Below are 12,733 nucleotides of genomic sequence, written 5' to 3'. Positions count from 1 at the left end.
CTGTAGCCGCTTTCTGCTGGGAGCTGGCTGGCACGTGTTCCTTATCCTGGCCGTGCCCTGAGCTGCCGCCATAGGCAAAAAGGAGAGGAGGTGCTTCTCTTTCCCCGGTCCTGCTTGTCTGTAGACGTATGGATTCCTCGCTCCTGTGGCAGTTCCATTTCTTGTCAGGCTCCAAGTGAATCCATGAACACCATTTTTGTGAGCCGAGTCAGCGTAGTGAACCCTTCCCTCCTGCTCAGCACCAGTGAGGCCACGCGTGCAGTGCCGTGTCTAGCTCTGGGCTCCCCAGCACGAGAGTCGGACATACTGGGGAGAGCTGCAGGAAGGGTCGCGAAGATGATGAAGGGGCTGGAGCATCTTCCTCCGAGGAAAGGCGGGGAGCTGGGACTGTTCAGCCTGGAGAAGGGAAGGCTCCAGGCAAATCTTAGCAGTGTGAGCAGCTGTCTGGGGTAGGGTGCAGGGACGATGAAGCCTGGCTCCCTTCAGAGTGGTGCCCCACGACAGGACAGGAGGTACCTGGCATAAACTGACCCACACGAGGGTCCCTCTCAACATCGGGAAACTGTGTTTCCTGTGAGGGTGACTGAGGGCTGGCACAAGCTGCCCACAGAGGTTGTGGATTCTCCACCCTTGGAGATACTCAAAAGCCCTCTGGATGTGATCCTGGGGAATGTGACATTGTTTGGGGAGTGTGCTGGATTCAGTGGTATTTTGCTAGCCAGAGTTAAACCACGACAGGGAGGAAGCATGAACAAAACAAACGGGAGAGTGTCCTTCTAGCCTCAACCATCCTGTAGTTCTGAGAAGACTCGAGAGTGGTGGAGCAGTTATGTGCCGCTGAGGGGGAAAGAGGAGTCAGCTCACCCTTAGGAGCTGCTGCAGTGGCTTACCTGAGTGGCTGTGGAATCTACATCTCCTAAAATTATCTACCCTTGTCAGAACCACAGGGAAAAATTCCGGGTTCTAATTCTTTGCTTATTTTCTTTTCTAGCCTGTACCTGTTCAAACTGGGTCTTGCCCCCCAGATCCAGGATTTATATGGGAAGGTGGACTTCACAGGTAAAACTCAAGAACGTGCTGATATGTGCTGCCTGTACCTCATTCTCTGCTGGCCCTTGGACGGGTCAGTTAAAGGATTGCTGTTGTTCTTACCCTAAATTCAAACTAAATTCAGAAGTAATGGCTGAGAGGAGCTGTGGTAATTGAAGAACAAGGTTTGATTTGGTGCTTCTGAGCCAGGCAGATGAACACCCGTCAGGGCACAGGTCGTTCCTGAAAGATGCTTAAACCTGGTCTCCATCCCCTTGGGAGGGGTTTCAGTTTGGAACTTGAGGAACTGTTGTGGCCTCCTTGGCAGTTTGAAGTGGTGGTGCCTGAAGGTGCTGCATCAGCCGCAGGTCTGCAGCAGGGGATGGAGTCAGCACGGAGTCGTGGCCACACGCCGCCTTGATTTTTGGTTCCTTGATTTTTGCCAGTGTCAAATTCCGTGGTCTGCGCTGGTGCAGTTCCTGCCGGAGCACACGCCTCTGTCTGAGGGGGTGTATAAACTTTGTCTGCCATTCTTGATTTACCTGTAAAGCACTAAACCATCGGCTCTCACTGAGCTGGATGGCATTTATGGCTTTCATTCGCTTTTCTCAGCATGGTCCTTCTGCGGGGAGAAAAGAATCCGAAAATAGTGCCTGTGCCTTTTCCTGACCTGCTGGCGGCCGCAGCTGAGGCTCCTCGGAACGATGGAGTCTGTTTCCAGCTCCTCATGGCAGCTCTGTGTTAGCTTCTAGTGAGACAGGCTGCGGAAAGCTCCCATCTGAGTTTCTGGGAGAAATGTAGATTTTTAGGGAGGTGTGTAGAGCGGCTCTGGGCTTTCACGCGCTTTGGCACCGGGCGAGTCACCTTCGCGGAGTTGTCTGAGCAGGAGCCCTCATTTGTTGAGTTACCCCAGCTTCTCCTGTAACAGCGGGCGGTAGGGCAGCGCTCGTTCCTAACGTGTCTGAGCCTGCGTAACGCTTCGGATCTACGTTTCAGAGGAGGAAATCAGCAATATGAGGCTTGAGCTGGAGAAGTACGGTATTCAGATGCCTGCCTTCAGCAAGATTGGAGGGATCCTCGCGAACGAACTCTCCGTGGATGAAGCAGCACGTAAGGAAACAGAGCTTCGGTTTATAGATTTATGCAAATCAGAAGATTAGGATTTTGTTAGGTGTTGGCTTTAATGTCCCCTGTTGTGAGACAGTACAGTCCTTGGGGTAGGCCTTTTGGGACACTGGGAAGAGGGTTTTCTTCTTTCCCTTCTGTATTTTTTTCCCTTGATGGAACACAGTGAGTTACTAACCAGAGTGTTGTCCTGGGAGGTAGGCTGGCAGTTTTGTCAGGAACACGAAGCCGTGATGGAATGAGAGGTACTTTGGTGTTTCTTTTGCTTTCCAGTTAATTTCCAGATAATCCTGCTCTTTCCAGTTACATTCTCGGTGTTTAACAGCACTGGTGGGTTTGGGACTAACTGGCAGACTCTGACTTCTCTTTCAGTACATGCTGCTGTCATTGCCATTAATGAAGCAATCGACCGCCAGGTTCCAGCCGACACTCTCGTGGCAATGAAGAACCCTAATGCCATGCTAATAAACCTTGATGATCAACTGGAATCCACTTACCAGGACACACTCTACAGAGCAAAGCAAGATAAGATGGAGAATGCAAAAAATAGGGTAGGTCAATTCTGCTCTGAGACCATCTGCTTGCATGCTTTGCAGTTTGGTAGTGGTGTAAGCTGTGGGGAGTTCACAGTGTGTGTAGTCTTGGATGTATCTGTGTCCCCAGTAACCTGCTTTCCTGGTGTAGAAGGCGGGCAGCAGCTGGCTGTGTTGCTGTTAGCCATCTGGAATGCAGGCTGCGTAGACACAGAATTCATGTCAGCCTTGACGTTGGGAATGCTGTTCCCCTCACACGGTAACAACGCTCACACGGTAACAACGGAGTATCGAGCCAAAGCAAGCGATGCACTTGGCAGGGGTCGGTGGTGGTATAGAATGCCGGGCGTCGTGCAGCCCAGCCCTGCTGTTGCAGTAAGGTGGTTCTAGGCGGTTTGTGTCAGACTGCCAACATGCTTCCTTTGCACGGATTTACTTCCAGGCTACCTCTGCACAGGCACAGAGAAGCCCTGTCTGAGCCATCACGGCTCTACAGATACACAGTTGTCCTCCCTGACCTTTGAATTAGATGATCTTTTTATTTCTTCTTCAGATTGCCTCAGAAAATACAGAGAGAGAGAGAGATGTGTACGAAGAACTTCTGACTCAAGCGGAGATTCAGGGAAACGTCAATAAAGTGAATGGTAGGCATCGTGCTAAAGTAATAGTCTTAATTAAGAGGACTTAGGAACGCTACCCGTGCTGCTCCTTGCTTTCCACAGTGCCGACAGAAGCGGAAGGCAGCTCCCCTGCTTTTGTGGAGTTTCTGCTGGTGGTTTTTTTGGTTTACCCATTATTAGCACATAGTTGTAAGCTGAATTCATTTTGGCTTCTGTTGGCCGGCCTGTAGGAAATGGATTGGCCGTATCACTGGCCTCTCCAATTCTTTGTCTTGAGTAATGCATGCTATTCCCAACTATCAGCCCCTTTTTCAAGTACTACTTTGCAGCTGATTTTGGAAGTCCTCCGTTCAGATCACGTACCTAATTGCTGTCCATCAGGTCTAAGAGTATTTGTTGTTGAGGAGCAGGCTATGTGAACCATGGGATGTCCTCACTGTTTCTTTCCAAACCGTGCCTTCCTGTCGCTAGCACACACAGCCATAGTGAAGATCGACCTGGCTCTGGAACAAGGAGACGCGTTAGCACTGTACGAAGCTTTGGCAACACCAGCCCTGGGACTCCGAGGAGTGCTACGAGAAAATTGCGACTGGTATTTCAAGCAGTTTTTGAGTGATAGACAACAGAAACGGGAGGTATGGAAGAATCTAGGTGATCCTGATTCGTGAGGCTTTCCTGCAGCTCCCCCACCCCCTGTCACAGTACCACTGCACCCCCGCTGCTTCCTACCTACCTGCATTTCAGGGCAGTGTTGCTTTGAAAAAGCTAATGCCAGGGGGTGGGAGCACGCAGTAAGCACCTCCGTCGCTCCTGTGAAGGGCCCCTGTACCGCTTGTGTGGGTGTAATACTTGCACCAGACCTTAAAATACTGGCGTGTGTGTGGATAGAGCTGTTATGGTACAGGTCCATCTCCCCTCTCACTTACTATTGTTAGTGCCCAAATAACGTGGATATTTGTGTTTTTAGGAATACTTACCAGACACGCACGTGCTGCATTCACTTTGGAGAATCCCATCATACGCCATTAGTAGACGGGGTGCGCGGGGACACGATGTAGTGGTGGACGTGGCAGTATACGTTTACAGTTGGACCCTGTTTTCAAAAGCGTCTTTTCTACATAAATGATTCTGTAGCCAAGGTTAACCTCAGTATTTCATGCCAAGCCAATTCTTAAGTGGGTTTTGTGTGCAGGCTGCACAGGATAGTTCTTAAAACTGTAATGGTCTCAATTATCAATGCCCAGAGAAGCTGTGGATGCCCCATCCCTGGGAGTGTCCAAGGCCAGGCTGGATGAGGTTTGGAGCAACCTGGGCTATATAAGGTGTCCCTGCCCATGGCAGGGGGTGGGACTGGGGGGACTTTGAGGTCTCTTCCCACCCAAAGCACTCTGTGATCACAATGCCATGGATGTTAACAGGGTGCAGAGATACGGGTACGGAGACGGTGATTACTATGGCATCTTCGGAACAAATGGTGTTCTAAAAGCTGCCGCAGGGCAGACAAGTAAGATGCTGCATGCGGTTGGTTCCGGGAACAGTGCAGCCGGGTCAGATACACGGTTACAGCTGAGGAGAGCAGCCGGAGCATGTGGTGCTGCATTGAGATGTCTGATAAACCGGTTGGGAGCTTGAGGGTCAGGACTGGCGGGCAGAGCGATGTGTAGGGTGCTAGGGTCTGCTGCAGACTGCCTGATCGGGCAGAGGAGGACGGTGAGTCGACCTTCAGACAGGTGCTGCCAGCGCACCTGAACGGCTTGGTCTGCTGGAAGGGCGGCACAGGAGGGCACGAGGAATCCAGGACATGTCTGGAGTGTGCTGGTGGTGGCTTCTTGGCATACGTAACTGAGGAGCTGGTGAGGGAATGTCCCTTGGTGGATCTAATGCAGACGGGGAAGAAGTTGTCAGAGATGGGAAGATCTGGGCAGGCTTGGGTCCGCTGGGACCCTCCAGGCCTTTTCTACAGAGGTCGGGGGCCACCTGCTCTGGCGCAGGGCTTCCAACCAGGCTATTTCCAGGGATCTTCTGCAGAAAGAGCTTCACCAGCTGTGCTTCTTGGGACCTACAATTAGATAAAATAGGAAAAGGGGGGGCTTTTTAGAAAGTCCTGCCAAGCTTTGGTGTGGCAGAAACTCTCCGTAGTTGTCCGAAGTTGCCTCTAGGGATGAAATAGGACTGGGAAAATGTTTACTGAGTGTTTTAGTAGCCACAAACCCCAAGTTCAGCTGTTTCCTAAACTGCCAGGTCAGACCCCCATTCTCCCAGAATGTGACCAAGGTGGTGTTACAGAGATGTGCTCTGGTGGTGTGTTTGGAGAATTGTCATTGTTGGTGTGAACGGTGCCTGACCTGGACGGCTGCTCCCCGAGCTGCTTGAGCCCTCCTGCTCCCCAGGCGCTCCGTCTTGTTCTCTCTCTGTATTTGTGTGGTACCGTTCAGTCCGAGGAGGAGGGGTGTGTGAGACCAAACTGTGTGCTGTCCATTTTCTGTTCTGCTACTTCCCTTGCTGCTCAGAGGTAGAGTGGAATGTTAATTCCTGTGTTGCTTCATGGCAAACTACACAAGCACCAGTTTTGCTCCAGCACACGCATCATGTACAGGAAGTCCCACCAAGCTGGCCCTTTTGTCTTAAATGCTTTATAATTGTGGAAGCTGGGCCTTGCTGTGCTCACGGGACTGCACTTCTGATACTGCGAAAGGCATCAGGCTGCGCACGTATGGTCTTTCGACATACAAACTGAGAATCTGGTAAGTAATTTCTGTCGTCCTCATGTACGTGCCATTCTTGGTCTGCAGAAGCTGTGTGGCATTAGCGTGCTTTAAGGAAAAGGTGGGGTTTTTGCCTTTTTTTGGGCTATTTGAAGTGAATGAGCTAAAATCTTCCACCCTCACAGTTTTTCTTTCCTCAGGCTGGCCTCCCAGGCCCCCTGCAGAAGGAGGAGTTGCAGTTGGGAGTGGATGCTGCTAACAGGGCAGCGCAACAGTATCAGCAAAGTAAGGATCAGCAGAAATTCTTGAGCAGAGTGACTGTGGATGTGGTCAAAAGGACAAGAGCACCATAAGTTGGGTCTGTGTGGGGATATGTGAGGTCTCTCAGTGTTAGGAATGCTCTTTAATGTTCTTAGCAGCCATGAAGTACTTGGAGATGGTGGCCCTGTTTGATTGTAGTGTCTTTTAGTCAGCTGTTATAACACTGCCAGAGATAACAGCATGGAATTTGAATTGTTGAGGAACATGGAACTTCTGCATCCACCTTAAGTAACTCCTTGTCTGCAACGCTTGTGCGAGTTTTTGTTTGATGGATCTGTGAAGGAAGTTTGGATTGCTTCAGGAGGTGTGAAAGCTGGGTTACCTGCTGACCACCCGCAGAAGTCTGACTTGGTTTGAGCTACAGAGCTGGTAACTCTTTCTAAATATCAGGTAGCAAATCAAATGGAGCCCTCGGTGGCCGATTGGTTTTTAATTGGTGCTTCTGACACCATGCGGAGCTCTCTGCTCATCCATCCAAAGGTTTGCAATTTGGAGGCTTCTTACTCTCAGAAGACTGGAAAGATAAAACGATCCTTTGGTAAACAGGCAAAAGGGCGAAGTGGTTTAAAACATGAGCTGTGTTCTAAAGAAGGCACTGTGTGTTGGCTGGCTGCAGCAGTGGAAGTCTAACTGGCGACGTATGGATCAGAAAGCTTGGCTCTGTTCCTACAGCTAAGGGAGTTACTCTTCTTGTTAGGTACCTGCTTGTCGAGTGGAATAAAAGTGCCCTTACTGCTGGGGACTCCGCTGTCTGCCTTCTTCCTTCCTTATGCTACCTTTCTCACCTCACAGGGCTGGCAGCAGTAGCCAGAATTAATTCTGCAGTTCGAATGGGTGATGCTGAGAAGACCGTGGCAGAAATGATGAATCCAGAGGCCCAGTTACCAGAGGTTTATGTGTTTGCTGCAGATCTTTACCAGCGGGAGCTGGCCACGCTGCAGCAACAGAGCCCTGAAGTAAGTACCACATTCTCTCTCACTTCAGGAACTTGGTAGGGCTCACCGGCTCTACCGTGTCTGTTCCCTGGAACAAACCTGTCTTGGGTCTTCGCAGAACTGCGTTGGCGTTCAGGCTGTTCTGGTGTGAAGTTTAATTCCTAAATCTTGAGCTGCTTGACTCTGTAAGATTCTACTTTAATCTCTTACTTGGTGTTCTAGCTCTGATTGATACCCATCTTTCTACTTCTGTGTCGAAAAGGTGGTCCCTTTGCTTTGTTACACGTCCGTTCTGGTAACGGTTCTGTGCGCAGCGGCAGTCTGTCGAGAGCGAGTGGAATTAATTTGTTGTCCTCTCTGTATGCAGGGTAACCTCACCCACCCAGAACTGTCTGTTGCTGTAGAGATGCTCTCTTCTGTGGCCCTGATTAACAGGGCTTTGGATTCAGGGGATGTGAACACAGTGTGGAAGCAACTGAGCAGTCCTGTCACAGGGCTCACGAACATTGAGGATGAGAACTCCCAGAGGTGGATATTTCAAGGAATCACATCTGTCCTTGATGCTGCTTATATTCTATGACTCTCTTGAACTTTTTTTCCCCTCTTACACTTCACATTCTTTCTACATTATTTATTATTGTGTTGATTTAACCTCCGTTGGCTCTTGTGTTTGTGATTACAGTTTCCTAATGCTCCGACCTCTGCACTGTCTCAGGGTTTTCTCACAGGTTTCTCGTTAAAGCTGGTGGTCGCTAACACTGTGCCAGCTTGCCCACTGTGTTCTTTGCCCTGGGCCCTCGTTCAGTGTGTTTGTACTGTTGTTGATTATTTCCCATCTTGGGCCGACCATCCTGCACACAGCTCTTCGTTTTTGTTTCCTTCCGCCTTTTTATGTTTATTCCACTTTCAGCCCTCCTGTTGCCTTTGCCGCTTCCGGTACGATTCTCACGCTGTGCTCTGCGTCCTCTGGCCAACGTGTTGCCATGTGACGTTGCTTGGTTTTGGTTTTTGTTCCTTGACAGATACATTGATGAGTTGATGAAGCTCAAGGCTCAAATGCGTGCGGAAGGAAATGAATTTATCACGTGGAACGATATCCAGTCGTGTGTTGACCATGTAAACATAGTAGTGCATGAAGAACATGAAAGTAAGTTTGTCTGCTCCATTCATGCTGGAGTGATCCTAGCTCGTGAGCGCTGGCATTAGGTGCCTGTCAACACAGAGTTACTGATTGACTTGGCATTATGTCGTACCTTAGTTACCTGGGAAGACGGTGAGCAAGATTTGCTGGTGTGTAACATAAAAGGCTTCAGCGCAAGACTGTTGGTGGAGCCATCAGGCAGTCAGGAGTGTTTGTGGTACTGAAATCAGTATCTCCAAACAGTTTCTTAGTCCTTCCCATACAAATTTCAACCCTTTTTGGCCAACAAAACACATTGTCTGCCATCAGTGACTAGGATGAGTCTAGAGTCTTTTCTGATTTTGCTTCAATCCCTAAAGTAATGAAAACCAAGATCTTTGAGTTAACTGTAGCCCAGTCTTGGACTACTCCATCCTCCTTCCTCTTCTGTTGTGTTCAGATAGGTTACTTTTCTTGAAGCCTTGTTCTCTCTTTGGCTGCAGTCTCTGCCCTGTTCAGGTTTTCCTCTTCTCCCTTTTAGTCCTCCTTTTGAATGTGCTTTGGCCTTTTTACCTTTCCAGTATTTAGTGGCAGTTCTATAGACTCAGTCCTGGATCCCTCTCTACTGTGTCTGTGGGTAATCTGGCCTCCGGATGCAAGACGAGCTTCCCACCTCTCTATTGCTGACTGTCCATCTATCTAGACGCATTTCTACAGTGGATGAGGAGCTTGGATGAACAACAGAGAGATAAGTTTAGTGCCAGGTCTTATTCTCAGCCCTTTAACTCCTGGCTGTGTTAAGATGGCTTCCAGATGACAGCTTCTCTGGGAGGAATAGTGCAAATACTGCATCAAGGAAATAGGCTTTTGCAGTTACTTTGATTCAGTGATGACTCAAGAGAGATGCCCAAGAACATTTATTCTCAAGTGCTGTCTGTTCAGCAGTTACATATTCAAATGGTTTGTCTTAAAACATTTGATACAGACCTTTCTTTTTTCAAAGAACATTTAGTTATCTCATCAGTTTGATGCCATTCAAATTTTAAGTTCCAGATACTGGAACTCAAATCTCAAATTACAAGTTGGAATGGAAAGTGTCAATCTTTTAAGAGGTTCATTGCTTTGTTTGCAGTTAATTCCATCAGGAAATGAGAAGCTGTTATCTGCTCTAACACTGCATGCGACCGCCAGCTGTTAAAACCAGCACCTGTAGAAGCTGCAGTGACTGACTGATCTGCTGAGCAGCAGAAGGCTGTGCCTGCACAGCTGTTGCCTTTCCATACACATAGTGTAAAGTGCAAAAAACCCCCAAAAGCTGTCAGCAGTTGTAGAATATGCGAGACCCCGTAGAAGTTCTAACTGTGCGCAGCAAGTGTGAGTACCAAAACTTAAAATACTCACGAAGGAAAAAATTGATATAAGCCGAGAAACGTGGCCAGGTGGTAACCGCTGCTCCGTGCTGCCCTGGCTCTGCATCATTTGCACTTGTCACTGGCGTTTATGGTAAGAAGCGCCCTTAGCAGTGATAGAAGGCTGGGGTTGAGAATAATGAAGAAAGCTTCAGCAGAACAGGAAATTGGAGTAATTCTCCTGGCTCTAAGGCAGTACTGGTTGACTTAATATCTCCAGTGGAGAGAGAGGGGTCCTTGGAAATAGACCAGTCAACAAGCCGATGTGTAGGTAGATCCTGGTGCGGGTCAGTATCAGGTGCTTTAATTTCCTATTCATTTTTTTCATTAAGGGACCATCATTTTTGGCTCTGACCAGTTCTGAAAGCCTCCTGCATGTGCAAGTAGCATGACTTTTGCTTTCAGGCCATCTTTGTAACACGCAGCTCACAGCCCTGCGTGAGAGTGGGGACATTTAGTGCGTGTGTGGAGGAGATATGGTTTACATTGTCCCCTGAGACAGAACGGTGTCTTCTGCCACTTGTAGTTGTGTTTCACCCTGAACAGACTTTAGAGAGGCTTACATTTTAATCTAAGCACCTGCTATCTTGATGAACTGTTTCCTGGATCTCCAAATAGACGCTGCGTTTCCTGTTTGGGGTGCACAAGCAGATTTGTTGAAGCCCCGTGACCAGCCCCGGAGCGAGGTGTGCGCGCACCAAGATGCTCATTGCGCAGCCTCCTCTGTGTAAGCGGTCACGGCAAAGTCTGCAAGCTCGGGTAGGCCCAGCGCCCTGTTTCTTACAGCACTCGTTATCCTGTTAAAGAAGGTGCAGAAAATGCCGTAGTGTGATACGTTCTCACGGGGAATTTCCTCGCTCTTTGATCTGCCTCACGCGTGCCCCTGTGTAGGACACGTAACCCTCTGCCTGTGGGGGAGTTGAATTAGCCTGGGAAGGTCCTCAAGGCATACGAACTCATCCTTTTCCTTCTCACTGTCTGTGTCGAGTTCCAAATTACGGACTGCATCCTAGCGAGGAGCCGTGACGTTGCTGTTGCTGCCGTGCCTGTACTGGCAAACTCGGCAGAGGGCATTACTGCTCAGGTTCCATGCCCTTGCCCATGTCAAACAGTCACCATATCCGTGTTTGGACAGCAACCACGTGTGATACTGCTTCTTGTGGTGTCCTCAACATACATTCTTCCCTAGTCTCTACTCCGTCCAAATGCCACCTCTTCCCCAGGATGTTCTGGTTTTCATAGAGACTTTTGGTTTGTGGTTGTCTTTCCTGCATAGAAGAAAAAGTCACAATCTTTGGATACGTTAATGAAGGTTGGAAATCCCCCTGCTGAGCCCCTCGCTTGCTTTTGTCTCCGTTCCGCGCTGACCAGAACTGATCCTTCCTTCAGCAGAGGCTCAAGTCAGTTGAGCTCTGGGATCCATCTCGGCCTGGGGCAGGAGGTGGTTGCTGTGTGTAGGGCACATGTGGTGCAGGCTGATTGCGTTAGCGAACTGTGAGAGAGTTGTTTTGGTTGTTCAGCGGAATGCTGATTCTCAGCATCCCCATCGCTGATAATGCGGCTGGAGCTACACGAGTTTGAGTTTTCTGACATCCGAAGTTGCTGTGTTTGTAAATGGTGCTCCATGCAAATCCTTAGGTTCCTGTGAAGATTCCTTTCTAGAGAAGCCAGAACCTTGGAAAACGGTATCCTATGACCTCTGGCCATCTGGGCTTTGATAAGTCTCTTGAGTGGCTCTGAGCGGGGTGTCTGAGGACTCAGTTCTGTCCCTCGTGTGGGGTCCCACAGTAATGATTTTTTTGGTTTTTTAATTGCTGTGCCAGGCATTAGGACTGCTTTAAGGTGGAGAAGTATCTTCCTTGCTCTACCAGTAAATAATGTTTTCTGTTAAAAATGTTGCCGTTCTCAGCCAGTTTAGGAAAGACTAACTGCACTTTCCATCTGAAGCAATGCTTATGATTTTTGTTGACCAAAAATGGCATTTTGTATTTCTCTCCCTGTGCCTTCCTCCCTAGGAATTTTGGCAATTGGTCTTATCAACGAAGCTCTGGATGAAGGGGACACCAAAAAGACCATTCAAGCCTTACAGATTCCTGCAGCAAAATTGGAGGGTGTTGCCCCAAAGGTAGCACAGCATTACCAGGATACACTGCTTCGAGCCAAGAGAGAGAAAGCCCAGGTGAGTGCAATCGAATGCACCTCTCAAAACCTTTGCGTCTGTGTAATGGGCTCATCAGTAGTACTGAAAGCCAGGAATCAGAACTGGAAGTGGAGAGCAGGGCACTCTGCGTACCATCAACTGATCTTACCCAGTCAGTTTGGATCTTTATATACCAGAGCAAGAGACTTGCAGCCAGGCCATATGAATCTTTATGAACTACAGAGTTGGGTATAAAGAGATGAACTGCACGAGATGGCTTGGGACAGCTAATCCTGGGTCCCCAGTGAGATCAATGGATCTGGTTTGTGGAGAAATGATACGCACCGTCTGTTCTCACAAGGAGACCATGTTCATTCTGGGAGTTCTGAACTTCTGAATGCAACTTTCTTGCAAGCTGATGTATTTTTTTTTTTTAGTGTTCTTTGTTAAATGTAGTCATAGGCAGAGTTATATGAACTGCTGCACCACTTAAAAACCCACAGGTCTATGGGGCTGGGTGGGATCACCCAAGGATGCTGAGGGAACTGGTGGAAGTGCTCACCAAGCCACAGATCGCCTGTCAGCAGCCCTGGCTCACTGGTGGGGTCCCAGTGACTGGGTGTTGGCCAGTGTGACACCACCTGCAAGAAGAGCTGGAAGGAAGATTTGGGGAACTACAGGTCTGTCTGTCCAACCTCCTGTGCCGGGAAGGTTATGGAGCAGAGCATCCTGAGTGCCATCACGCAGCGTGTACGGGAGGCGATCGGGCCTGTCAGTGTGGGTTTGTGAAAGGCAG

General features: G+C 49.1%; 1 protein-coding gene across 1 annotated transcript in view; it reads left to right on the top strand.

Moving 5' to 3' along the window:
* The window catches only part of LOC104515553 (ras GTPase-activating-like protein IQGAP1), a gene marked incomplete at its 3' end in the record, with an annotated part of 29,400 nt that extends 17,424 nt beyond the window's left edge, over nucleotides 1–11,976 (top strand). Inside the window, exons 5-14 of the mRNA XM_010159570.1 lie at nucleotides 992–1,059; nucleotides 2,026–2,139; nucleotides 2,527–2,705; nucleotides 3,241–3,331; nucleotides 3,779–3,942; nucleotides 6,213–6,297; nucleotides 7,126–7,289; nucleotides 7,636–7,796; nucleotides 8,291–8,415; nucleotides 11,813–11,976. Of these exons, the coding sequence (XP_010157872.1) occupies nucleotides 992–1,059; nucleotides 2,026–2,139; nucleotides 2,527–2,705; nucleotides 3,241–3,331; nucleotides 3,779–3,942; nucleotides 6,213–6,297; nucleotides 7,126–7,289; nucleotides 7,636–7,796; nucleotides 8,291–8,415; nucleotides 11,813–11,976 (1,315 nt within the window). The remainder of the gene's footprint in view (nucleotides 1–991; nucleotides 1,060–2,025; nucleotides 2,140–2,526; nucleotides 2,706–3,240; nucleotides 3,332–3,778; nucleotides 3,943–6,212; nucleotides 6,298–7,125; nucleotides 7,290–7,635; nucleotides 7,797–8,290; nucleotides 8,416–11,812) is intronic.
* Between the last annotated feature and the right edge of the window lie 757 nt (nucleotides 11,977–12,733).

This window comes from Eurypyga helias, unplaced genomic scaffold (genome assembly GCF_000690775.1).
Source record: "Eurypyga helias isolate BGI_N326 unplaced genomic scaffold, ASM69077v1 scaffold3709, whole genome shotgun sequence".
NCBI lineage: Eukaryota > Metazoa > Chordata > Aves > Eurypygiformes > Eurypygidae > Eurypyga > Eurypyga helias.
This window is presented reverse-complemented; position numbering and strand designations above follow the sequence as displayed.